The sequence below is a fragment of the Emydura macquarii genome, unplaced genomic scaffold (genome assembly GCF_026122565.2).
Source record: "Emydura macquarii macquarii isolate MOO-44397 ecotype Brisbane River unplaced genomic scaffold, CSIRO-AGI_Emac_v2 contig_629, whole genome shotgun sequence".
NCBI lineage: Eukaryota > Metazoa > Chordata > Testudines > Chelidae > Emydura > Emydura macquarii.
In genome coordinates, this window is record NW_027130766.1 from 8,939,856 (window position 1) to 8,965,563 (window position 25,708).

At 51.6% G+C, this 25,708-nt stretch overlaps 1 protein-coding gene across 1 annotated transcript; it reads right to left on the reverse strand.

Moving 5' to 3' along the window:
- Nucleotides 1–767: 767 nt before the first annotated feature.
- Nucleotides 768–24,497, reverse strand: RAB5C (RAB5C, member RAS oncogene family). The gene is made up of 6 exons (XM_067541341.1): nucleotides 24,398–24,497; nucleotides 5,643–5,914; nucleotides 3,898–4,049; nucleotides 3,488–3,610; nucleotides 2,440–2,533; nucleotides 768–1,970 (listed from the first exon to the last, which is right to left on the reverse strand). Exons 2-6 carry the CDS (start codon nucleotides 5,806–5,808, stop codon nucleotides 1,855–1,857), a joined length of 651 nt encoding a protein of 216 aa, XP_067397442.1. The 5' UTR covers nucleotides 5,809–5,914; nucleotides 24,398–24,497; the 3' UTR covers nucleotides 768–1,854.
- Between the last annotated feature and the right edge of the window lie 1,211 nt (nucleotides 24,498–25,708).

Sequence of the window (25,708 nt, forward strand, 5' to 3'; positions counted from 1 at the left end):
CCATTAAGACAACTCCAGGCTGCTTGTCGCTTCAACCTTTGCCCGGTTCAGAGATTTGGAAGAAGTTCGGTTAACAGCCTGGTCGGCGTTTTCCACACGGCCCATTCCGCAGGGCTGCTCGGGGCTCGCTGCAGTTCGGCTTGCTCTCCCGCTGCCTGGGGTAGCTGCTGGTGCTGCTGTGAGAACGATGGGCAGGGTGGTCTGTGATAGCGAGACGTTGGCCCCGGGCTGTCAGCCGCAGCCAGATAAGGCCCCTTTCATCTTATGGGAAGCTTTTTTCCTGTGCATCTTGCCACGCCCTAGGACTGATTTGAGCGGGCCCTGCTTCTGTACACTTTAACGAGGCCCCGTCTCATCAAGGCAATCCATTCAGCGTTTTCCACCACGTCTCCCACCTGCATCTCCACCCAGCCCAGCCCAGCGGGGGGCTCTCGGTGCTGCCACAGGCGCCCACAAGGAGGACGTGTTCCCTAGTGATCAGAGCAATGACTGGGTGCTACTCCTGACCTGACTCTGGCCTGCTGGAGGGCTTGATAAGGCACTTCTGTGCCCAGCTGCCCCACGTGTGGTGCGGGGGTAACAAGCCTGCCCTCCTTTGAGATCCGCTGTGTTGTGCTCTACGCGCTAGGCAGCATTAGCAGAACACGTTGATAACGAAACTACACGGGCCAGTTTCACTTTCCGGCAGTGCCTGCTGGGTGGGGAACACCCACATCCAAGTGTCATGGACCCGGATTTAACAACAAAAACAAACGTTTCTGGTCACGTTAGACTTATAAAAATTTGTTTTAATCGCACACAAAACGTAGGTTTGTGATGAAGACAAAGTCGACAGTTCCTCTTTAAATACCAGCACGTATCAGACATTGTAGCAGGCACGAGGCAGCAGCCAACACGAGTTAGACTCCAGCAACACAAGCGATTTTAATGCCTCCCTCCGTGTTTTATTTCGTGGAATTACAGGTTTAATACAGACGGTTTCCACAGACAAGTTCTTCAAAATCTCCCCCACCCCCATCTCTGTACATCAGGAAACCAGAGCAGTTTGCGCGACAGCAGGTTATTAACATTAGTGGCATCACATCACTGTCAAAAAGGACAATTTTGTTTTTTTATACAAGATTTTTTTTGCAAAAAAATTGCAACGGGATGATTAGTGCATTACACCCGAACTGGAGAGAGAGAGAGAGAGAGAGAGCTGGCATGCTAAAGTCCAACACAAGAATAAGGACCCCAGAAGGGTAGCTGGCATGTACTATATTGACAAGATACTGATTGGTTACATGTCGAAGAAACGTACAATACAAAATACAGAAGAAACCAGTTTTGCTCCCCTCTGCCCCCCTCATCCGCAACCCAGAATACTCATCATTGTGATTTGGTCAACACTGTGGCTGAGAAGCCAGAGTTAATGTCATTCTAATGCTACCGTTTTCTTTAGTGCTTGTGGCACTAAACTAGCCTTCGCTTCTCCAGGTGGAGAACTTTTAAACAAGATCACATCTAGTCTATGAATTCCCCTGGTTTCCAATAGTGACCGGCGCGCGTGTGGGACCCGGGCGGTTCTAGCCCTCGCCTAGCAGAAGCAGGAGAGGCCAGCACCAGGACACGTATCCACCACCAGCAAGAGGGAAGAGCAGAAGTTCATTTATTAAAAAAGTGACTGAAGACTTGAAATGGAATTAGTATTTGTACAGAAAGGTGCGGGTGGAACAGCTCCCTCCGGCCTATGATCAGAAGGAGATGGAGAATCACGGCAGCTGCAATCGCTGGCTGCTCTACCGTAAGTGCGATTGGTTCGAGTGGATTCCAGTCAGGCCGTTTGAAAGGGCTTCGGGCGGGTGGAACAGCGGCTCAGTTGCTGCAGCAGGGGGTCCTGTAGGGCTGGCTGTTCTCCTGAAGGTCCACGCCCCGATTCCTGCCCGGAGTGCCGGCAGCGTTTTGGGCTTCGTTTTTCGGCAGCTTCTTGGCTGGAGGAAGAGGAACAGGTTAGTGCCAAGGAGCCAGCGACCCTGGACATCAGCCCCCGGAGCTGGACTCCTCTCGGGGCCAGACGCGGGGCTCTCTTGCTTCCCCAGGGAGGTTTGCCTTGGTGCCACTTGGGGCAGGTCTTTCCCTCCAGCTGGGTGGGGACTACTAAGGTAAGTGCCAATTCCTGATGTGCCCCGGACATGGCAAGCAAGAACTGGCAGCACGGCACCGTGGGGGCGGGCAGGCTCAGATTCCAGTTCTCCGGCTGCCCTGCAGCACTGGTGCCTACCAATGGGCACCTGCCGGAGGCCTTAACACAACAGGCGTGGCAACGCCCATCTGGGCGATCGGGCACTCGGTCCTGCTGCAGGGCTCGCTCTGGGGGCTGTGGCTGCTCGGACACGCGTGCTGGTTTGCGAGGGAGCCTGCAGGTGTCGCTCCTCCCTGCAGCCCAGCTCTGCCGCTTACCTATTGCCATGAAGATTTCATTCACATTCATCGCCGTCTTGGCGGAGGTCTCCATGAACAGCAAACTGTTGTCATCTGCATACGTCTGGGCTTCCTGGAGGCAATCACAACAGAGTGTAAGGGGATTGGGGAAGGCCCAGAGCTGCCCCTTCCCTGGGGTGGGCTGGAAGGCAGGCATGGGATATGCCATCAGCCCGGGTCCCTCCGCAGGTCACTATCAGACAAGGTTCTGCTGCTTTCCCTTCCTTCCCACAAGCCCTCTTGATCGCTTGGGCTGGCATCCCACCTCCGCACCCACACGTCTACAAGCACCACCAAGATCTCCCCCGGCTCCTGCCCAGTTTGAGCCAGCTGCCCAGCGGTGGGAGCATGCGGGTAGTGCCCCAGACAGATCTGTCTCCCGGGTTCTGTGCTACACCCGCTCTGACATCACCAGCCGGGAAGCACATGAGCCACGCTGCCAAGGCAGCGACGCCAGCCGCAGCTCCACACAGCGCACAGCACTGCCGAGCGACGCAGCGCCTGCTGCCCGAGTGTTGCAGGGAGAAGGTCTGCCTCAGGACAGGAGCTCAGCATTAACCCAGCTCGCTCAGGGAGCTGGCAGGGAACCCGTTTGGAAAGATGCCTCAGACACCTGGCATGTTTAAAGGCTGCTCTTTGACCGAGGGACGTGGGTCGTCTGCCCAGGGGAAGGCAGGCCGGCCAGCCGCCGACTGCAGACAGCAGCACAGGGAGTGTGGGCAAAGCACACTAGCAGTTACTCTCAGGGCCGGCCCGTTCCAATACCTCCCCTCTCCCCCATCGCCAGGGCTGCCCCAGGGAGGAGAGGCCAGGGCTGGGAGAGGAGTGGCTGGGCACGGATGGGCTCTGCTCCCCTTGAGCAGGGTTCGGGGGTTACCACATTGCAGCTGCCTGAAGCCAACTCGCCCTGCGGGCTCTATGCAGTCGCTCGGGCAGGTTTGGGCCTGAAATCGGAGCTCAAGGAAGGATAAATTCCTGGTTCCCTGGCTCGGAGTTAGGGCAGCGGCTGCTCCGGATTCCTCCTTACCTGGAAGTCCACAGCCCTCTTGCTGGCCAGGTCGGCCTTGTTGCCCGCTAATGCAATGACAATGTTGGGGCTGGCCTGCCTCTGCAGCTCCTTCACCCAGTTCTTGGCTCGCACAAACGTGTCCTGGGGAGAGACAGGAGGCAGTGGTCAGGACAGGCACCTCTCCCCTCTCCAGCTGGGACAGGCTGACCCTCATCAGCCAGGAACATGTGTGCTCCAGGCTCAGTGCCTGGGTCACTAGAAAGCCCAGTACAGAGCCAAGGGGAAGGGTCAGAGCAGGGCTTCGACCCCCCAGAACTTTGGGCCCCCAACCCTGAGCTGATGCCATCTCTGGAGCGTCCCAAGGAGCAGGGTACCCAGCGCTGGAGGAGGAGGTCGGCCGGGCAGGGGAAATGCCGTGCCGCACTCACCATGTTGGTGATGTCGTAGACGACGATGGCTGCCTGGGCGCCTCGGTAATACATGGGTGCCAAGCTGTGGTATCTCTCCTGCCCTGCTGTGTCCCAGATTTCAAACTTGACCGTCGTGTCGTCCAGGCAGACTGTCTGCGTTAAGAAGGCAGCTGGGGGAGAAGCGTTTGGGCAGGTTTGTGAGAGCTAGACAGCCCGGGCAGCCCTGTCTGAAGCCAGCCGGCCTTCGAGAACCCGGCTCTCCCGGCGCTGGCAATGGGTGGCGGCCCAGCTACGGCCACGTTACCCGAGCAGGCGGGCACGCTGCCAGCCACGCAGGGCGGCCGCTCAGTAATTAGGCAACCGTTGGCTAGAGACGGAAACCAAAGGGAACGCACCAGCCAGTGTGCACGGGACATAAGTGGGTCAGAGGATGCCTGGAGAGCGGCCGTGTGGGCAACTGTGCAACATCTGCACAGTTCTTAGCTTCCTTTGAGTTTTGCCCTCCTCCCCCACAAGCTCACCAGCGCGGGCCGACAGCCTGCTACAAGCCGCTTCCCAGCCTCCTACCGCCGCCCTTCAACAGGCAGCTCTGCCTCGCTCTCGCCCCGGCACCGCCAGCACAGTCACCGCCAGGCAGCTCAGCACCTGTCTCGCTCTAGCAGTGAACAGCTGGGGGTCACCCCACAGAGCTCCTGCATCCCAGCACGGCTCAGTACCCGGCCCCCGCAGCAGGGTTCGAGGACCTGATCTGCAGACGGCTAGGCTAGCTTCCAGGCTCGGCACATGGCTGCTATGGGCCCAGAGGGTGATCTCGGCCTGTCGACAGGCCCGGATCAGGGAGAACACGGCATGCCCCTAGCACCTTTTGAGATCTTCGAGCACTTCCTTCCAACCCAGAGGTGAGAGCTGAGGTGGGGCCGGTGTCTGATCTCCAGAGAGCAGCGTGGCAGAGCTGGGAAGGGAACGCAGCCAGCCTGGACCCTCGTCTCTGCCCTAATTAGGGTGTGTTGTCTGTGTCGGGTTCTAACCACACAGACAGGAGCAGGGTCTCGGAGCTACAGGCTTCTGGTGCTGCAGTGAGGGAGCAGCTACGCCCTCAAACAGTAACCGGGGCAACAGGGAGGTGCTACAAACAGAGCCAGGCCATTCGTTCTGCGTGAGGCTGTCAAGGTACCTCAAGGGAACAGCTCTTGCTGCCCCTGGAGTCCACGCCCCCCGAGGCAGTGTGCAGCTTTGCTTCCGCTCCTGCTAGGCAGTGTGCTTTTAAAGGGGAAGTTACCACAGGCCCAGGGACTGGTGGCCCAGGAGATTGGCAATGGAGTAAGAGCCTCTCCTCTGTCCTGGGTTCAAATCCAGCCCCAATCCTTAGATGGGAGGGACGGTCACCTGACAGCTGAAGCAGGGTTTGATTAACTCTATTCATCTGCTTTGGAAAGACAAGAGCAGGCTACTGGTTTCCGACAGCGTACCTATCCCCGTCGAACGCTGGGACCACAAGCCAGCTTTTAACAGGACAGCTCCTTTCAGCCAAGAGCTGCTGGGTGCTTCAATGAACATTTAAGGCAGGCAGACTGCTGAGCCAGGCAAGTGTTACAGACCAGGAACTCCGGCACTTGCCAAGGTCAGCAACTGTGGCACACCTAAGGAGTTCTGGGTTCCAGTCCGAACCCCTGCATCGGCCACTAGCCTGCTCTCTTCAAACCAGCCCTCGGGCTCACAAATCTGGACCCTTAGTGCTTCCCCAGCCCAGCCTGAGCACTCACCTCCGATTGTGCTTTCCTGGTACTCGTGAAACTGGCCCTTCACAAAGCGCAGGACCAGGCTGGATTTCCCCACTGCAGACTCCCCCAAGAGGACAAGTTTAAATTGGCAAATTTTGTTTCCAGCAGCTGGTCCATTCGGTCGAGCAGCTCCCCCTCGACCGGCCATGGTCCGCGACAGTGCAGTGGCGCCAAAAGCACAGACTTCAGGGGCAAGGGGACTGTGCTGGTACTGGAGCTGGACTCGGCTGCACTTGGGGAAAGCGGGTTTCCACCTGGAAGAGGAAGACAGAGAAAACATCATTAATGTCCACCAGCACCAGAGCGTTGGTCGTAGATGATTGGATGCTCCGGAAGCAAGCTCATCTCCTGCGGCAGCAGGAAGGAATCCCTCCTGCCCAAGCAGGACTCTCCCAGTCAGCAGGTGCATTATGGGTCAAGCCTTGGGAGTTGGTGTTGAGCATCCTTCCTCCCCGCAGATTGCCCCAGCCAGGGCCCTCACGTGAGCACTTGGTGTGAAGAGCGCCCCAGACTGAAGCCTCACATCCACCAGGGATACTAGCCATGCAGCATGCTCTTCCACCGCCACTTCGCATCCCTCCACCCCTTCTACCCCAACGTGGAGAGGTCACCCCTTGTTACGAGCTGACACGGTCCACGCAATCCTGGCTTCACTGCTAACGCAGGCAGGGAGAAGCCCATTGCTAGAGGCCTGCAGATCCGCTTTGTGTCCGCCAATACCCGCATCCACGGATCATTTTGGCGGCTCAGAGGCGGAGACGAAGTTTGTATCTGTGCCGGGCTCTACCCGCAGCAATTACTTGGACACCTGCCTGCCGGAGAGCAGACTAGCTGGATACAAGCCGCAGATCAGCCAAGCCGCAGGTCTCCCCCGCCCCCTTTGTGAAACTGTGGGATGACAGCAATCATTCGAACCAATGCACACACGTGGGGACTTGCTCTGGCAAGTTGTGTTAGCTACACAAGGAGCTGGATTAACCCATTCAGCGCCTTAGCATGTACAGTATCCCCCCAGCGCTTCTTTGCTCTCTTAGAGGGGACTGAGCATCAAGCCCCCCGTACGAAGTGAAAACAAGTTTACACCCCATGGCCAGAGCTCGACGGTTTGGAGACAGAACTTGGGTAGCTTGGCCAAATGCAGCCTGTTACATCAGGGGTCCTGAAGCACTCGGTGGTCCAGAGTGTGAAACCCAATGTAAGGGGGAGTTGGGGTGTTACGAGCAGAGGATCTTACAGAAGGGCCCGTCAGATGACAGACATTAAGAATCATTGTATTCGAATCCCACCCCTGAGGAAATCAAACATTTCTTCTGTCTAGATGGGAAGAGACATTCCCAACCAAGAACATATCTATTAGAATTGGAGAAAGTCTTTTTGGAGGGGAGGGGGATCAGAACTGCATGCAGCTTTCAAGGTGTGGGTGTACCATGGATTTAGAAAAACATCCTAATGCCCTGTGTGTCTCATCTATCCCTTGCCTAATTGTGTCTAGCATTGCTACCTTTTTTGACTGCCTCTGCACACTGGTTCTGTGAAAACATCGATTCATTCACAAGGACTCCAAGACCTCTGACTGGTAAGAGCTCATTTAGACCCCATCGTTTTGTATGGATAGTTCTGTTTATTATGTTTTCCTATGTGCGTTACTTTGCACTGAAATTTCATCTGCCATTTTGTTGCCCCGTCACCCAGTTTTGTGAGAGGCCTTGTAACTCCTTGGAGCCTGCTTTGGACATAACTCACGGGTAGTTTTGTATCTACAAACTTGCCACCTCACTGTAGCAGACACTGCACCAGAGGCCATGCAGTGATCCGACTCCCACGTAGCAGCAATCACCAGAAATCAAACAGAGCTCTAACAACCAGCATAGAGACGGGGCAGCAAGGACAAAATCCACCAGTTACCCATCTTGGATGCTGCTTGCTTCCCAGACACTGCAAGTGCCTTTAGCATTGCGTGTCATCCTTCAGCCACTGTCCAATCGGTCACCTCAGTCCCTACAGCAAAGCGATCCATCCCACGTCATTCCAAAGCTGCTACACACGCTCTTCGCCATCCCAATACACGTTTAATGGGGTTTTGAAAAGACAATAGTCTCCGCATGACCCACACCACACGATGTTCTCATCATTCGGCTCGTTTTACCTGGACGCACTAGTATATTTATACTTTTTGTTTAGGGACTCTCTCAGGGCAGCTTCTGCTTACAGAAGGAGTACCAAGCTAAACGTGTACGACTGGGTTATATAGACTGGGCCAAAGACATGACTACGAGAAGAGAGCCAAAATGATTTATCACACAAAACAGAGGAAGTCCCCCCCACAACTGTGCCTCCTTCAGCCATGTAGTGCTAGTCACTGTAGGGAAAGGAGGAGGAGAACAACCTTGGCTTGCAGTTGTTAATTGCGAGGATGCACAACTCAGGACTGCATAAAGACGCATTTGCTCCCATTTCCTTTACGGCTTTGTTTAATACGTATTTATCACTTGGGCCACAGCGAGGGACGTTTAGCACGATCTGATATGAAAAAATGATTTCCTCATCAGCACTTCAGCTGCAGAAGTGAAGCTATTTCTGGTTTGACAAAGAGCAGCCTAAGGCAAGTGCCAAAAAGGCAGTTGTGTCTTTCTGGGTTGGAGTCCCAAGCACGTCCAGCAGGGATCTCCTTCTGGGAGTTTCCTGAAAAGAAACTCTAGGCCAAGCTAACATCAAGGACAGCAGGTCAGAGAGCTCAGATGTCGATGTCCGCGTTAGATAGAATCAGAATCGTCTCTCAGCCAACACTTCACCTGCCCAGCCTTGTATCAGACTGAGTCATTAGGGTTCCCATCTGCTCAGGACTGGCAGCGGACACATGGCCGGGGGTCACTTCACAGAGCACTACCAGACATGGCCTCCAGACAGATGGTTGCTTGGGATGCTGTCCGCGCAGGACTGTCCAGACATGATGAGGCGTTAAAGAGCAGAACCGTGAGCTGTCTGACCCTAAAGAAACACTGGGAGTTGGCGAGGGGGTTTGGAGAAGACTTCAGAACTTCACGTAGGACTCATCTTGCTTTCAAGGAGAGCTAACGAGGAGACTTACTGAAGGACAAACTGCCTTCGATTCCAGTTCTTTGGAGCAGGAGTGGCCTCTGCGTGAGGGTAACCCAGTGGCGTCCTGATTCGGGGGTGAGGGAGGAAATCTTTGACTATTACTCCAATATAGACAGTATTGAGCTATCCCCACCAAATGCCATGTTACCAAGACACGTAGAGAACCCCTTGTTGGCAGTTACTAGTTTGTGAGGGAAGATACGGAAAACCACTTCCCCTCCCACACGACAGGATTTGGGAACGTGCATATATAGAAACTAAGCTAATTTTATGGAGGATTTCAGCCCCAATCCTAGAACACGAAGACCGAATATACACCTGCCATGTCTTACGCTACTGCAATTACCTCTACAGTGTCACATTCCTAGGGAAGGGAAGCTGCATAAGATTCCCCACAGTCCTGCTTGCCAACAAGATTTTCAACAAACCCCAGGTGACCAGCAAGAGCATTCTTCCAGCAACACTTGTTTGTCCAGAACGATTCTTGCACCAATGCCAACGTTTTTCATGACACTACTGACAACCAAGTTATCGCAGGCAAACAGGTTTGGATGCAAGTTTCACTCCACCCAGTGATGTTTCTTTGAATTTGCATCATAAGTAAGTGCAGTGAGTGACTAGGCAGCAAGGAAGGTATTCCTGTGGCAGGTCTCTCTACCTGCAAACTAAGGCAGAAAGCCATGACACATCCCATTTCACCTTCTTTCCTTTGATAATACCATTTTTTACATAAGCCCATCCGTACAAGATACTGCTGGCAAAAAGCCTATGGATTTGCTTTTGCAAACTGTGGCTTTTTATTATCCTGTTTGTCTGTTAAATGCCATAATGCTCTGCTCGAAAAGGAGCCTCGGACCCACTGAGCTTAGTAAACATATGGGAATTCATTTGGAACGCAGCAAGCATGCAGTGTGCCTGATGCAGCAGAGCAAGGAGAGAGCACCCCAGGAATTCGATGGCTACTCACGTCACCAACATTCACAGCTGGATGATGCAGTGATTTCAAGGGTTAGTGCTTCAGTACCTGTCACACTAGCTAGAGTCCTACCTATAGGACTACAGGAAAAACTATGCCTTGGTACCATGTGTGATCTGCACCTGTAAGCCCTTGGTTTGTCCTTCTCAATATCCATGGGAGAGAAGAATAGAGCTTTCCTGCATTCTTCAATCCTTTTCTGGAAAGGGCACTTCTAGGGTTCAGATGGTACAGGTCAATCCCCCACATCCTCTGAAAATGCTGCAAGGTGCCAGCCAGGATGGTTCTGGGGAGACTGAAGCAACTCCACCAGAAAGTTTTGCAGAGCCTGAAGAGACAGATGTTCATTACTTCCAGCCACAGCCAGCTTGGTTACCATCCAGAGCAGTGACGATCACAGCAAAGGCTCTGCCCTCTGTACCAGTCTGAGGCACTTGGCCTCCTCCACCCCTCAGGATTTCTTCTCTAATAAATGTCACCCTCTTTACAGAAGGAACAGCTTTTGCTTGTTTAACCTTGCCTTTGTTTACCAGGGCAGCTTCGAGCAGCAACATGCCAACACCAGGCTGCTACTTCAGATCTGTCACATTCTGCACACTGCAGCCAAGCAATGACCTCTGAAATTAGACTGGGAGATTCCCAGAGTGGGCAACACAAAGGAACAAGTGTGCTGGCAACGGGACCCATATTCACATTTCACTAGCTCACAGGTCAAGTGAAGACCTTGGATTACAGCCATCGGCCACAGCAGAACAGCAAGGGGAAGTACAGCCTGTACAACAGCTCTCTCGGCAGGCTCCAAATCATCCACTCAAAGAAACGAGTTAGAAAGGCTGCATGGCCCAGGGGTTTAAGGCACCTCACGTCTGGGACTAAATGACTGCCCAGAGCTGGAACCATTACCATCGGATGGTGTCTGGAAACCTGGCCATTAGGAGCTCACGGCCAATGTCTAGCTTTTACAGGACAAGTGTGTGTGTGTCAAAGACCCATTAACCCCTGACTGACAGAGCCATAGAGACCAGATACCTCATGCCTCCATAACAGTGGCCCTTCCTTGTGTTTGGGGGAGGTAAGGCAGAGGTGGGGGGGCCATGAGGAGCCTGGCATTGCTTCTGTCTGCGTTCTCTGGGGAACAAGATCTTCTGTCTGCAGGATTGTAAAGGCAGCACCTTTTACCAGTGCTGGAGCTGCTTGCAGGGTTACATATGCATTCCAGGCTCTGCTTTAAGACGACTATTTGAGCCACAGTAGGTCCAGTCAGGCACCAGGGACGTATTTTGCCAGGCAATGCACCCAAACTGGGTCTGAAATCACTTTCCAACGTTTGGGTCCCAAAGCAAGCGCACACCACGACAGCATGAAGTGACCAGACCCAGCCCTTCACTTGAAGAGATGCACTCCCTGATGCCAGTTGTAGGCAGTTTCTTGCCAGCTACAGCGGCAGCTACCGTGCAGCCTTACAGCCGGGAAGGCACTGTGTCCCCGACATCCAGGCTGCTGGATACAGTCACTGAGACACAAGTCATGTAGCAGGGAAGATGTAGTAATTACAAGCAAAGTATTTGCTGTTTCTTGCTTGGCTTTAAGTCTGTTTGATGTCTTCTGGCCTACAACTAGGTACATAAACCATTCTGAATTCAACTCAAAATTGGCAAAGTCCTAAAGCAGTAGAAGTCGCTAACGGATTTCAGACAGAAGACCGTTTATAGAATTAGCCACATTGAAAAGAGCAGCGTTCAGTTGATGTGTATGCCAAATACGGGTGCGGGTCTGCTCTCACAAGATATGCTGTGCTGCATGGCCTGCGAACAGCAGCCGCCACCATGCAGCGCTGCATACCAGCTCTTGCCAGTAAAGGCATTTTTATTTTACAACCCTTTTGCATTAACATCGGAGAGAGACCGGACAATGGTGCTTTGGACCAATACGTCTCAGCTGCACGCCTGACAACTTTAACCTAAGCAGGTGTGCTGGGCTGTGGGGAGGCAGGACAGACAGATGGCGTTCTCATCACAAACCACACAGCTGCTCTTAGCTAGAGTTCTTTGGAGTTAGATAACCCAGAAGTTGGAGGTCACATGCTTGTGTCTAAACCTCATGTATTTTTGTGCTTTCTTGCTTTTCTGTGGAGCTTCCCGTTTGGTGAGCCACGTGTTGGATCTGAGCAAAGCGATCGAGGTTTTATCACTGGAGACCCCGGCTAGCAGTTTAGATTGATTAAGCCCACTGCTCATGTGTCTGCTGCACTCCACCTGTGTTCACGTTCCTCAGCCTTGCCTACCACAGCAGTTGACTGCCGGCCTGTGTCAGAGTTCACAGCAGCAAATAGCTTCCCATGGGGTTTGCCACTCACTCTTGGGAAGCGGGTTCCTTTTACAAGGCCACCAACTAATTCAAAACGGGTTTGCAGATGTTAATTACTGCAGCACCAGTTGGTAGCCGGGATCTTAAGTTTAAACCAACGTCTTGAGGCACTGCCAGACTAGCCTGTTAAAGATTACGTCATGCAGCTCTGTACCTTCCACCCATCAGTTTCACGCAGTTGCTGGCTAGTTTCAGAGTGGGGAGCTGGACAGATACACAGAGGAAGAAAGAAGGCAAAGAGCAATGAAAACAATCTTCGGCTTTGCATTTGTCTAAAGGGCTTGTGAGGGGCCCAAAGCATTAGCCCTATTGCTAGCCCAGTGCTACAAGCCCTAGGAGCATATTGCTGGACAAAGTTTCAGTGGCCATGAAAAGAGCCTTGACCCAGGCAGTATTTGAGACACGCGGACGATAGCGTATTAAGAATAGATGTTCTAGCCTAGAACAGTTCCAGCGTCTTATCATCTGGCATTTGCCAAACAGTCGTACAATGTTTGCCAGCTCAGAAAACGGAGCCGTGGACAGTTCTGCAGTGCCCCTCACTGCTCCTTTGGGGAGCTTCGAACGCCCCTCTCCCAGGCACCCTACCCCAACCCCACCGCATCTCCCCAGTGACTTTACACTTCACGTGGTCTACAGCCACAACCAGCACTTCCCTTTGCAAGCCAAGGGAAGGAACCCTTCTGGGGAGGGCTGCAGCCACTGAGCAGGCACCTTGTGCACGGAGCTAGCAGCTGAACTCAGACAGCTGTGCACCGTAAGTGCTGCCAGCAGAGCTCTAATCAGGGTGCTCAAATCAGAAGTGAAGCAGTGACAAATGGCGATTGTGCAGGCACAAGCGACGCTGGAGTTCCAAAGTAAACCCGCATGACCCAGGGGAACTGGAACTGCCGACTGGATTTTAAGTGTTTCCATTCTAAAAAGGAAGAAAGTTAGTCTTTCCACAGGAACACAGTAAGAGGCCGGGCTACCCCGCAACTCCCAGCACCTTGCAGCTCTCTGAAGACCATATCCAGATAAGGCAAACAAGTTCGCCCTTTGAAAGGCAACTGAGAAAGTCTAGGCCTGCCAGTACTGAAGTGATCTGACTATACTGCAGGACATGCAGCTTCTGCCTAGCACCAATGCAGAATGTGCCATCTATCATGCAGTTTGCACATGGGAAATTCACACAAGTATCAAGCCAATCAGTTTCACCAAAAGAAGAGTTTTAGCTTCGAGCAGAATAAGAATTGCAGCCAGACTTCAGAGAGCATCTCCCACTGGAAGCCCTACTACGTGACTTGATTGAGGCAAAAAGTTTAAGCAGCTAGCCCACAAAGAGGAAATTCAGTTGAGAATTCGGTTGCTAGTACTTGAACAGGGCAATGCTAGTGGGATAAGCCAGTGTAGAGACTCAGTCATTCTCAAGGGACTGAATTCGGATGTCAGAAAGATACTCGAACAAGTGAAAGTTACTATGCTAGAACCTTATAGGCATCAGCCATAGACCTCAGCTGTCCAAGACCCAGAATGTATTTACTACAGTAATCACTCTTGCATTTTTCCTTGACTGATATTCTCAAGCCAGCCATTAACTACCCAGTGACGTGTGATCTCGTCTGCGAGCCAAGGTATCTTCCTGCTTTACCACCAGTTGACAAAGCAGGCTGGGCCCCATTTAGTCCATTATAAAACACAAGAGGGTTGAGGAAAGTGTCAGATATTTCATGTCTCGTACCAGGCTGTGTGCGCCGATTCGGCTCTGAGATATCTTTACTTGGCCAGGGATAAGGGAATTATCAGCACTTGCATAACTGAAGTCAAGTAAAAAACAGGACATGCACAGCGACAAGCAGTGATCAGGGTGACTGCTCAGAGGACTCATGGCCACCTGTAGTGCTGCTGCTACAGCTTTGAGTGAGCCTTCAGGGCTGGATTTTCTTCCAACCCTGAAAGGTTCCTATGGCAAGAGCTGTTCGGTTCCCAGCTCTGCCTGTCACTGAACTATTTTGGAGGGGTCACGTCACTTCTGCAATCCTGTCCTGAGGGACCCTGCACAGCTTGTTTGTAACACCCGTTGAGAGACTAACTAAAACAGGAACTGAATCATTCTCTGAAAGTGTTCTGCCTACTAGTGTTACAAGTAACACTTCACGTTACTGTGACTGAAATTACATTTGTAGGCAGAAAGTCACTTTCTGGCCAAAGAGACTCTTAAATAGGGGAGCAAAGACCTTCTCTTCCCATTAGTGCATTGTTTTAAATTCTGGACTTTATCAAAATAAAGTAACTCAAATTCTGCATTGACTGAAGGCTACTCTGAGGTTTGTTACACACATTACAGCTGGCTTGGAGCACATCTGTGTTGCATAGTATGTAGCTGGCATTTGGGAACCAGTTAGACATCTCCAGTGCATCTGGTGTGAAGTCTCTTTTCCCTAATCAATGTATTTGCACGCGAGAAATGAAAGCTGAGCTCGTGTGTTCAGGTCTGTCGTTTCATAGAGCATTCATGAGAGCCACTTGTGACTATTCTATTGCTTCCTAGAACAGCCCATGTAGAAAGCATTTTTGCTCCTTAGTTCAACTGTTGGGGAGGGGGGGGAGCGAGGGAAAGAAGAAGAATCATGCCACTACACACAAATTTCTCATCCAACAAGGTGGGTGTTTGAGTCAGCTGTATCAACATCTTGTATATAAAATGGATTTTAGAAGTCCATGCTAAGAGTGTTGACATGAATGTAGGAAGCTGTAGTATTCATGTCATCTTAAACAATTCAAAGAAACAACTCCTCTGGTACTAAGGTTATTGTAATCAGACCTCCAAGACAGGCGTGTGTATCTGCTTGGAACGGTCAATGGTGGGTTCTCTCATGTTAATGTTTTCACCCAGATAAAAAGGTTTTAAGCTCAGTGAATAGAGGGTGAGGAGGCCCCTACCGCTGTGCTGACAAGCTGATACTTTGGAAGGGGCTTACACAAGTTAAGATTGCAGTAAAATGTGGGAAATTAGGATATTCAGTTACATCAAGTCAAACACTGACACACACCCGAGATCCTTGACAGGATTACTGTCTCTGGTGAGCATGTCACAACCTAATTACACTGCAGCCACCACCTCAGATCTTTATCGGAGTCTCAAGAAGAGTGACTAGTGGAATGTCTTTAAACTAGGATTCAAAATAGTGCGGACTCTGTTAGTTGGCTTACTGCTATTAAGGTTAATTCTCCACATGTCCAGAGGTACCGAATGGCTGGCTATCCCCACTATAGCATCACAAGGTGCCACAATAAAGTCAAGGCTCCCTGTATTCTGCAACTGTGCAATCCAGCCATTGCCACAGAAGAGTGCTCCACATGTAGCGCTCTCACTGCTAGTTCTATTTCTAGCACTCACGGTTGCGAAGACAAATGTTAAAAACATGAACCATCTGGAACTGATGCAGTGCAGTCTGTGAGCAGCCAGCCTGACAATCTCCGTTCCACTGGCTCTGTGTGGTGCTAGCTAAGTCATTTAACCTCAGTCCTTCTCTCCATAAATTCACAATATGCCCACATCTTGAATCCTGCGCGCAGATCTGGTCGCCCCATCTCAAAAAAGATGTATTGGAATTGGAAGAGGTACGGCAAAGGGCAACCAAAGTGATTAGGGGTATGGAACAGCTTCCACATGAGGAGAGATTAAGACTGGGACACATTTGCAGCTTGGAAAAGAGATGACTAAGGGGGGGATATGATAGAGGTCTATAAAATCACAACTGGTGTGGAGAAAGTAAATAAGAGTTCTTTAATCCTCCTCATAAACACAAGAACTCAGGGTCACCAAATGAAATTAATAGGTAGCAGATTTAAAACAAATAAAAGTAGTATTTCTTCACACAATGCACAGTCAACCTGTGAAACTATTTTGCCAGAGGATGTTGTGAAGGCCAAGACTATAACAGGGTTAAAAAAAAAGAGCTAGATAAGTTCATGGAGGATAGGTCCCTCAATGGCTACTAGCCAGGATGGGCAGGGATGCAAAACCATGCTCTGAAGGGTCCCTAGCCTCTACTTGCCAAAAATTGGGAATGGGCGATGGGGTGGATCGCCTGATGATTACTAGGTCTGTTAATTCCCTCCGAAGCGCCTGGCATTGGTTGCTGCCAGAAGACAGGATACTGGGCTAGATGGACCCTTGGTTTGACCCAGTCAGGCCGTTCCTATGTTCTTACAATTCAGGCAAGTTGAGTAAAATGATTCCCTCACTATGGTAAAATGGATGCTTGTAAAGCACCCATGTAGTGGGAGTCATGAGGTGAACTGAAGTAAGTATAATAAACTAGGCACAATAATTCCTTTTTGATTCAGGAAAGGAAACATTCTTATCTTAACAACGAGAGTCCTGTGGCACCTTAAAGACATCTGACGAAGTGGGTTTCTGCCCACAAAAGCTTATGCCCAAATAAATTTGTTAGTCTTTAAGGTGCCACAGAACTCTTGTTGTTTTGCTAAAAACAGACTAACGCGGCTACCCCTCTGGAATTCTTATCTTATTAGACTTCAGCTAAGGCTTTCAGGGTTTAATCAGCCATCCCACTTCATAGGCAAGGACTTGTCATAAGAAAGGGAGGAGATTGAAAAATTATAGGATTTTAGTACTTGATGGATTTAACTGCACTTGATTCTTGCATATCCAGCCTTGCCTACACTAGCACTTATGCCAGCAAAACTTGTCGCTCAGTAGTGTGAAAAAAGCAAACTTGCCCTGAGGAACCTAAGTTTTGCCGGCATAAGTGCTTCTGTAACTGTTATGTTGATGGGGGAGAGCTCTCCCTCCGAAATAACAAAACCACCTAAACAAGCGGCAGTGCCTATGTCAGTGGGAGAGCATCTCCCGCTGAGTTAGCACTGTCCACACAAGTGTTTAAGCCGGCAAAACTTATGCCACCCATGGCGTGTCCCCTGAGTAACAACAGTTTTGCCGGCATAAGTGCTCGCGTAGACAAGGCCTTACTTCACTGTTCTGCTTTGTCAAGAGTAAGTTTATCCAGCGATGAAAGTGACCAAGACAGGGACATACCAGCTCTACAAGATTCAGAGGAAGTTGCAGGGCTGCTCTAGTTGGGACCTTAATTCAGCTAAATGGTATGACTAATGCTGTAGAAACAGCTGCTAGCACCCTATTAAATCACCATGGGTGAACTGAGAAACATACAATTAGAACAGGCTGAGGTATTGTGTTTGTGCATGTTACTAGTACATGAGGAAGGTGACAAGGATAATATTAGAAGCTACATTCTGCTAACGTCCCCTAAGCATAGCATTGTTGTTTACATTACTACCAGGTCAAACTGACGGAAGACAGCCACAGAAACAAGCTTTGTAGTATTGCTCTGGCTAAGTCTTATACTTGGGTGATCTGTCAGCTTCAGGGGCCAATGCTCTGACTCCTTTCAAACCCACCTTTGGGAACTGCCTCACTAATAACGTCCAAGTACAAGTGCTAAGAATATGGTAAACAGTGTTGTCACAAGCCAAAGAAAGGGTTACATCTTCATCCCTTGTCCGTTATCTATGCAGAGGGTAAAACTCTCTGGGATAAGGCCCCATCTTTCTGTACACTAAAGCTATGTCTTCACTGACGGTGGCAAATTCGCCGCCGTCAGATGAACTTCTCCGGATCAACTGGGTGGTCAGTGAAGACCCACTCAATCGATCCAGAAATTGACGTATTAAGACCACCTCCTCAAGTGGCGGAGCGCATTGAAGACGGAGGACAGAACAGAAGCACAGAAGTCGATGGGAGTTACGCAAGTTTTTTTGCGTAGTTTGCGTAACTCCAGTCGACTGCCGCCGAATCTCCGAGGTAAGTGTAGACAAGCCCATACAGAGCACCTAGCATGGCTCTGGGTACCAGAGAGAGATTGCTCTTGTCCAAAAATGAGAGTTTACTGTAGTGTAAGCGCCTCAAGGCAGAATCTCTCAGTCTAATAGGATCCCACATCTCTAGCTGTTGTTCACCCCGTGTATGTTCTGGAATGTCTCAGACATCTGTAATGCAAGTAACATTATTGCCCTTTTACAGAGAGAGAACTGAGGCACAGCTAGAAGAAGTGACTTGCTCAAGATGAACAGAATGTCTGCAGCAGCTAGCACTTGAACACAGGAGTTCATGTCCCAGTCCAGCGCCTTCACCACGAGGACCCTTCAACTTGCTGCTCTTACAGCGTTGGGCACCTCTGCAGTGGTGGTGGGGGAAGATAATGCTTAGCACGATGTGCTGGAGGAGCCCAACCCACTTGTAACAGGAACTCTGCCATCCAAAAGGATCACTCTGCATACTTCTGAACCAGGCCTGGGAAGCGCCCCACTCCTTAGTTAGATGGAGGGGCCACAGGGGTGATGCAGAGTAGCATAACAAGGTAGCAGCATGCTCAAGTGTTAGTGTCCTATATACATTCTTGAACAAGTGTTGTGAAGACATCATCACACCCTTAATTTGCTGCATGGAGCACCAGAACGTAAGACAAGCATGAAACGCCAGTAAGATTTTCTTTTTTTTTTAAATGAATTCATGCAGCTCATTCTACCTCCTTCTTACAAGGAAATAGCATGCATTTTAGGGTTTAAAATAAAACCTTATTGCGCCTAGAGACATTGTCAGCAGTAGCCAAAGACAATATGAACTTTCCTGGCAACTGCTTAGAATTTTTATGATGTTGCTCTGAAAACCAGCAACAGGCCTTGCTTGCATAAGCATATGACTAAACTTCATACCCTGAGGAAGGGCAGCAAGAAACTGACAGCACTACCGCTGCACCACTCCACTGTTTTCTGAAACACCGACCAAGGAGTTAACTGAGATACACTTGAATAATTCTTAGAAATGTGGGAAGTCATTTGTCTTAACTTGTAACAATAGAAGCTTACAAAATCCTTTAACACCCAATATTACAGAAGAGAATTGCTAGTTTTAATTCATGCACCTGAAAGGATTTTAGTCTGTTTTACTGTTCTCCCCTCCTTTGTAATTCATTAGGTCATAGTTTTTCAACCTGTGGTACACGTACCCCTGGGGGTACGTGAGACACAGACTGGGGGTACATGGCAAAACACCCAGTGAAGGGAGGTGGGTGGCAGATGCCAGCTTCCCACGCGGTCCCACCTCCTAGCTGGGAGGCAGGTGGCAGCTGCCCCAGTCCTGGGAAGCTATGCACCAGCCCCAGCTTTTTGGGAAGCCGGGTGGTGGAAGCTGGGCAGCAGCCGCCCGCATCCCACCTGGTCCCAGCTCCCAGGTGGGAGCCCAGCAGCCTCCTGCACCTTGTGAGCTGGACTCGCTGAGCTGAGACACACCCTCCCGTGCCCTGGCTTGAAGATGGGCAGCAGCTGCCTCCCGCCTGCCCATGTCCCCAGCTCCCAGCCTGCGCGGAAGCCTCCTCTGCCCCAGCTTGGATTGGGTGGCAGTCGCCCACCTCCTGGGCTGGCAGCCAGGCTGCAGCCACCTGCAACTTGTCCAGGTGGGAGCTCCCCTCCCTGGCTCAAAGCCCAGTGCCCAGAAAGCCAGGCAGAGAGCTCAGCGGCTTGCCCAGTCCTGGAGCCAGGCTCTACCCCCAGGTTCACTAGCTGAGCAGTGACATTGACAACTATGACAGCCCCAGATTTTACCAGCATAAAAATCTTAAGAGGGACCCACACAGTGTGATTAGCCACAGGCCCCCCCAACCAGGGACGGCCACGGGGAGCGCTACTATCCACTCTAGTGCCTGCTCATACTCACAAGTTCCCACCTGTGTGAGAACACCATGTGACCCTGCCATCAGGCCATAGTGATTGGCTGGTGTTTACCTTCACTTCTATATGGAGGAAGGGGAGGAGGAAGGAGGGGAGAAACAGCAGGGGGGTTTAGAACTACCATAGCCACACAGCACTGCAGAACACAGAACTGTCCTGCTTTACGAGAAAAACAGCTGTCCAGCGGTAAAGGGGAAAAAGATTGTATTTCTCCAAGTGTGCGTTGGGTACTTATTAAAATTTTCAGAAGTTAGGGGGTACTTGCTACTTAAAAGGTCGAGAAACACTGCATTAGGTCATCATTTTCACCTGTCTGGGGTCTTCTGGATAGCAGCAGGCAGAAAGGTTTAATAGGAAGGAGGCTGTAAGACCACAAAGATGATCTGTCAGGGGAGGGGGACAGAACCTGAAGTCCACTTTACCTGTAATGGACTAGAATTAAAGTTGGTGCCTACATCCACAGGGAATAATTATGTGTCGACAGAAGATGGATCTTCTCCATCTCTAGCTTCTATTACTAAAGCTGAAGTCTTTCTTAAAATAGAGTTTACCCCCCCTCTGTTGAGATACTTGAATTTCATTTCCACTTCCAGACAGCTTCACTTGGTTCCTCAGTTATCAGCTAGCCCCACTCTGTTGGTTTTGATTCACATCAGCACAGGGGAGATTAGGAAAACTTCCCCCTCACCTCACCCCCACCCCCAAATTTACTAGCCTACAGCAAGCTAACAGTCCTTTTTATTGCTCTTGAATTTAGCAATTTAAAGTACTCAAGTGTCTCCTTTTAGATTGCTTGAGTCTCCCCTGGCCTGAAGGCTAACCAGAATGCCTACAGAAACAGACAGGGTTGCATGAGGAAACACACACTCTCATTGGGCTCATTTTCCGGAAAATGCAGATGGTAACTTGGAGTAGCCAATAAGCATATAGGCCATTCTCTCGAAGGGTGACTTTGTTAAAGTGAGATGAAAAACCATCTAGATACTTGGACATATGACGCTGGAAGATAACATTAGTTGAAGATGTAGGGCAAGATTCCAAAACAGGCTTATTTCAGCCAGTCAGAACAAAGCAAGCGACTCAGTGACCCAGAAATGTCTAGCCGTTTCTCAACACTGCAGTTCTGGATCACTCAATCACTGTGTGTTGCAGGGCTGCTGACTACATGCGCAACTCTCAGAATTCCACATCCATTACACAACAACCATGGCTGCTTCCACTTGGGGCCACCCAAAGCTCCAGTGATCGGCTGCAGGTTTACAAGAATAATCCAGAGTATGGTTAGAGGAGAGCAAACCAAGCATACCGTGGGTATAGTAACAGGAAGTTCTGAGGACATTAGCCAGAGTGCAGGGGCAACAGCACATTAACTCAAGTAGTACCTGTTAATCTGGGGTACAATAAATCACAAATTAACAGGTCCCCCAGCGCTCCTGGCCTTGGAGTTTAATAGCTTGGAATACAATCATCTCACACAGGAAGAGCTCACAAGAGATCTGACTATTGGTTTGGCACCAACCTTCCGATACATTGTCTCTGCTGCCAATTTGATCTAGAACAAGCAGTGCATCTGGATTATTTTGAACTCTTCTGTAAACAGAAAGCCAAAAATAGAAGATGCATGTTGTTTCACATGCAGCAGCCTTTAAGTCTCCCAGTGTGTTCTCTCTTCCTCCTCTCTCCTTATACCTTCTTAAGACTTAATCAAGGTCAGAGTTGTAAACAGCCATATACAGAAGCACCAGATGTTAAGGTGAACCAAAAATCTATTAATGCTGCCTGTAAGATCCCAGACCAGACACAACGTATTGATTTTGGCAATACCGCTAATTTTATTTACAAGTTATGAAAAGTTCAGAAAAGTTGGCAGGTAAGTGAAACAGCAAGTAAGACGGGAATTCAATGATGGTTAATATCACTAATGCCTAAAAGAGCGGTCAGGAACACAACTCCTGTACTCTAAATGGCAGTAATACTATATTTTTCCTCAGTTCACCTGGATAATTTTGTTACAGATTAGTGTATTGAGGTTTGTGTCTGATCCCACCCTCACGCAATTTAAATGCAACATTACCTCTCCTCTAACAGTGTTAAGTGCACCTTCAATTTGATACATGTTCTACTGTGAATTCCACCACCACCTACTTTCTTCACTTACAACGCACGGAGGACAAGACTTTCAGAAACAGGACCCTGAAGTTAGGGTCCTAAATCCATTGGCAGCTGCTGGCTTCTTAATATCTGTAGATAAGGGACCTTATATTTTTATGCCTTTTTTAGCATTTAACTTCAAGCTCCCATTTTTGAAATTCTTGGACAGTTTCTATTCCCACACACGATACAATTTTCTAAGTAAACCAATCTTTCAAAAAGTAGAAGTGCTACAACCTTTGCTGAAAGTCACTGGATTTCTCCTAGTTTCTATTAAGGTTGTTCAGGAAACAAAGACCAGAGAGAGATCTACACAAAAGCACTAGTGTAGAGGGGATCTAGAGAAATATGCAGTACAATAGCATTTACTCATGAATAATCAGAACAGTTACAGCTAGCTGTTCTGATTGTCAGACCACAGCATGGTATTCCCCCACAGGTGAAAAGCCCCTATTAACTAGTAACTCAAGCAGCACCTGTGATTAGATTCAAGCCTAAAGAAAGAACCATATCCCCATTCTCTAACCTGGAACTTAAATAGTCAGCTTCAAGTATGCCACTTTTAAATACGGAAATTAACTGTACTAAGAAGAAATATTATTGCACTGTTCTCTAACCAAGACTTCTGACCCTCAGGGACAGCAACTGCGTTCTGTGCTTCAGAGAAGCACCTTGCACACTTACTGGGGTACAGTGCTATAAACACAGGAGCCCCTCCCGAGAGGTCTCTGTGAAGGTTATGTTTTAAACCAGCAAGCATATGCCTAAGTGAAATCCCTGTACGGGGAATTTATACTGTTATTAAAAAAAGAGCCTTAGTTAGAAGAATCTACTTTAGGACACCATCTTTTCTTCAGCTAAAGCCTTTATTCCTTGTGCTTTTAGTCTTTGCACAGGTGATAACCCCCCCAGTCTTTGGAGCCGAGTATCATGCCCCTGCCACACAGATTTAGCCACCACCTTCCTCGACAGACGCATTACAAGCTCATGTCCAAGCCAAGATCAGAAGTCAAAGTCCCCTCACCCCACAAGCCGGTACTCACTCCAGACTACCTGGCTCAAAGCCCAGTTTTGACACAACCTTGATGTTTTTGCACAATGGTAAACCAGCACCAACTGCCATAAACCCCTAATATCACAGGCAACTTCTGCAAATACATTTGACACCAGAAAGCCTACCTCTAGGAAACACAGTGCCAGACGAGACCTGTATCTCATCCAGTACCCAGAGAGCTAGAGTGATGACAGCTACAGAAACCACCACCATTACCCAGCCAACCCAGCCAGTTACTCGGGGATCCACAATGGCATGCAGGCCACAGAAGCCTGTTTGCAGGAGCAAAAGTGAATCATGATTCACTATATATTTACCAAGCGACAATACAAGCCAGAGGAAGGGGAGGCCATCCAGGCCATGAATGGGAAGTTACTGACTGTTCACAACCAGGGAGGAGCTGGAATGAATGGGGGGGAGGGGGGGTCACAGGGGAGAGAAGCCTTCAGTTTGCTTCTCTTTTCAGCTCATGTAATTAGTCAGTTACTAGCAGCCGCCTTCCAGGGACCTGGCTCAGGCAAGCATTACTGGCCAGAGAGAGAGAAAGATGGGGTGGTGAAGCCTCTAGAGTCCGCCTCACCCAAGATAAGCGACAGCCCCACTTCTCCCCTCCTGCTCCTGAGCTGGTCTCAGGCCACCAGGGACGCTGGGAAGGTTCCTGTGTCTACACCTCCTGCTCTCAGGGGCTCCCCAGGCCCATTCACACCCCCCGGCCAGCTACCAGTCGGGAATAACCTCCCAGCACCCAGGGCTGATGTCCGGTGACCCCCGATGGGGATGGCCGGGCAAAGCTCTCTGCAATCTCAGCCCATGGGCATGACTTCACACGTGGGGAGACGATGAAAGAGGAGAGCGAGAGAGGCAGGGCCTCCGGAGCTAAGAGCCCCCCGGCTCAGTGCCTGCTCGCCACCTCACACCCCGACCCCCAGCTCCAGGGGGCCGCGCACCCAGCGCAGAGCCCCCCCAGGCTGCCTCCTGCCACCCCCCCGGCTCCAGGGGGCCCAGCTCAGAGCCCCCCAGTCTGCCTCCTGCCACCCCCCCAGCTCCAGGGGGCCCAGCGCAGAGCCCCCCAGTCTGCCTCCTGCCACCCCCCAGCTCCAGGGGGCTGGGCACCCAGCTCAGAGCCCCCCCCCCGGCTGCCTCCTGCCACCCCCCCCCCGGCTCCAGGGGGCCCAGCTCAGAGCCCCTCCCCCAGGCTGCCTCCCAGCCCCCCGGCTCCAGGGGGCCCAGCTCGGGGGCCCAGCTCAGAGCCCCTCCCCCAGGCCTGACCCGACCCCCCCCCCTTCGGGAGGGCGGGCACCCAGCGCACATCCGACCCCTCCCGGCCCCACTCACAGCTGCGGGGTCTCCGGTCTCGGCCCCAGCTGGGTCGCAGGCTACGGCCTCCACTTCCGCCTTTCAGCCGCTACGCTTCCGGATCCGCCCACCCCTTCCGCTCCGGCCGGGGAGGGTGACAGGCAGCGGCCTCCGCCAATCACCGAAGCCCGGCCCGCCCTTCTCCGCGCTGCTGGACGTGGGGCGCGGAATGGCTGGCCGGAGGCACGTGACGCGCCCGCGGGGGCCGATGGGAGTTGTAGTCCGCAGAGGGGGGCGGGGCGGGGCTGGAGAAGGTGGCGTGGGAAATACCCGAGGCTGAGTCGCTGCCTCTGGTGCTGCGGGGAGGAGCCTGGTGCAGGGGGGGAGGAGCCTGGTGGATGGGGGAGGGGAGGAGCTTGGAGCCCGGGGGGAGGAGCCTGGTGGATGGGGGAGGGGAGGAGCTTGGAGCCCGGGGGGAGGAGCCTGGTGCCAGGGGCTTCTGAGCCCGGCTGTGGTTGACCCCGCTGGCAGCAAGACTCTCCCTTGAGCATCCAGGATCCGCCTGCGCTGCCTTGGGAGGCTCCGGTTGCGCCGCTCCAGAGCCGCCGTGACGGGGCGTGAGGGGCTCTGGGCCGGCGACCTGCACGCCAAGCCCACGGGCGGCAAAGCCTTGGCCAGGGGCCAGGTGCACGGAGCGGGGCGGAGGCCGGGGCATCTGCCGGCTGTCAGCCCAGTGCCCACGGCCGGAGCTGGCCACGAGGGCGGCTGGCCTGGGCTGCAGTTGTCCAGACAGCCCGGCTAGACCCACTGGCCCTCTTCCCCGGCCCCATTGGAGGCACACGCTGATCCCTGCTCTGAGCCATGCGGGCTGGGGACGGGGGGGTGGCCAATTCCCCAGCCCCGGAACGACGCTGGCCCCCGCCTACGTTGGAGCACCCACCTCCCACCCAGCACAGGGGCCTCCGCCAGACCTGACTGGAGCCAGCCCCGTAGGCACCTCGCCCACACCCGCCCGCCCGTGGCAGCAGCAGCGTGAAGCCCTTTTCCGCTCCATTGCTGCCTTTCCAAATAACTCCTAAATAAAGCAGAGATGAAATATTCTGCTTGGGCGGCTGGTGCTGGGGAGGGACAGGATGCAGAGGAGGGCAGCGAAGAACAGCCGTGCTCCCCAGCCTGCCCTGCAATTGGCAAACCGCCCAGCCAGGGTTTCAAGGGCTAATTTATGCCCCGAGGGCTGACTTGCAGCTCCGAGGGGGCTGGGGCAAGGCCTGGGACCCCCCCCCCTTCCGGCAGCCCCTCACGGGGGGCTGTGCTGGCTAGTGGGTGGGGGGCGGCAAGCTGGGACTCACA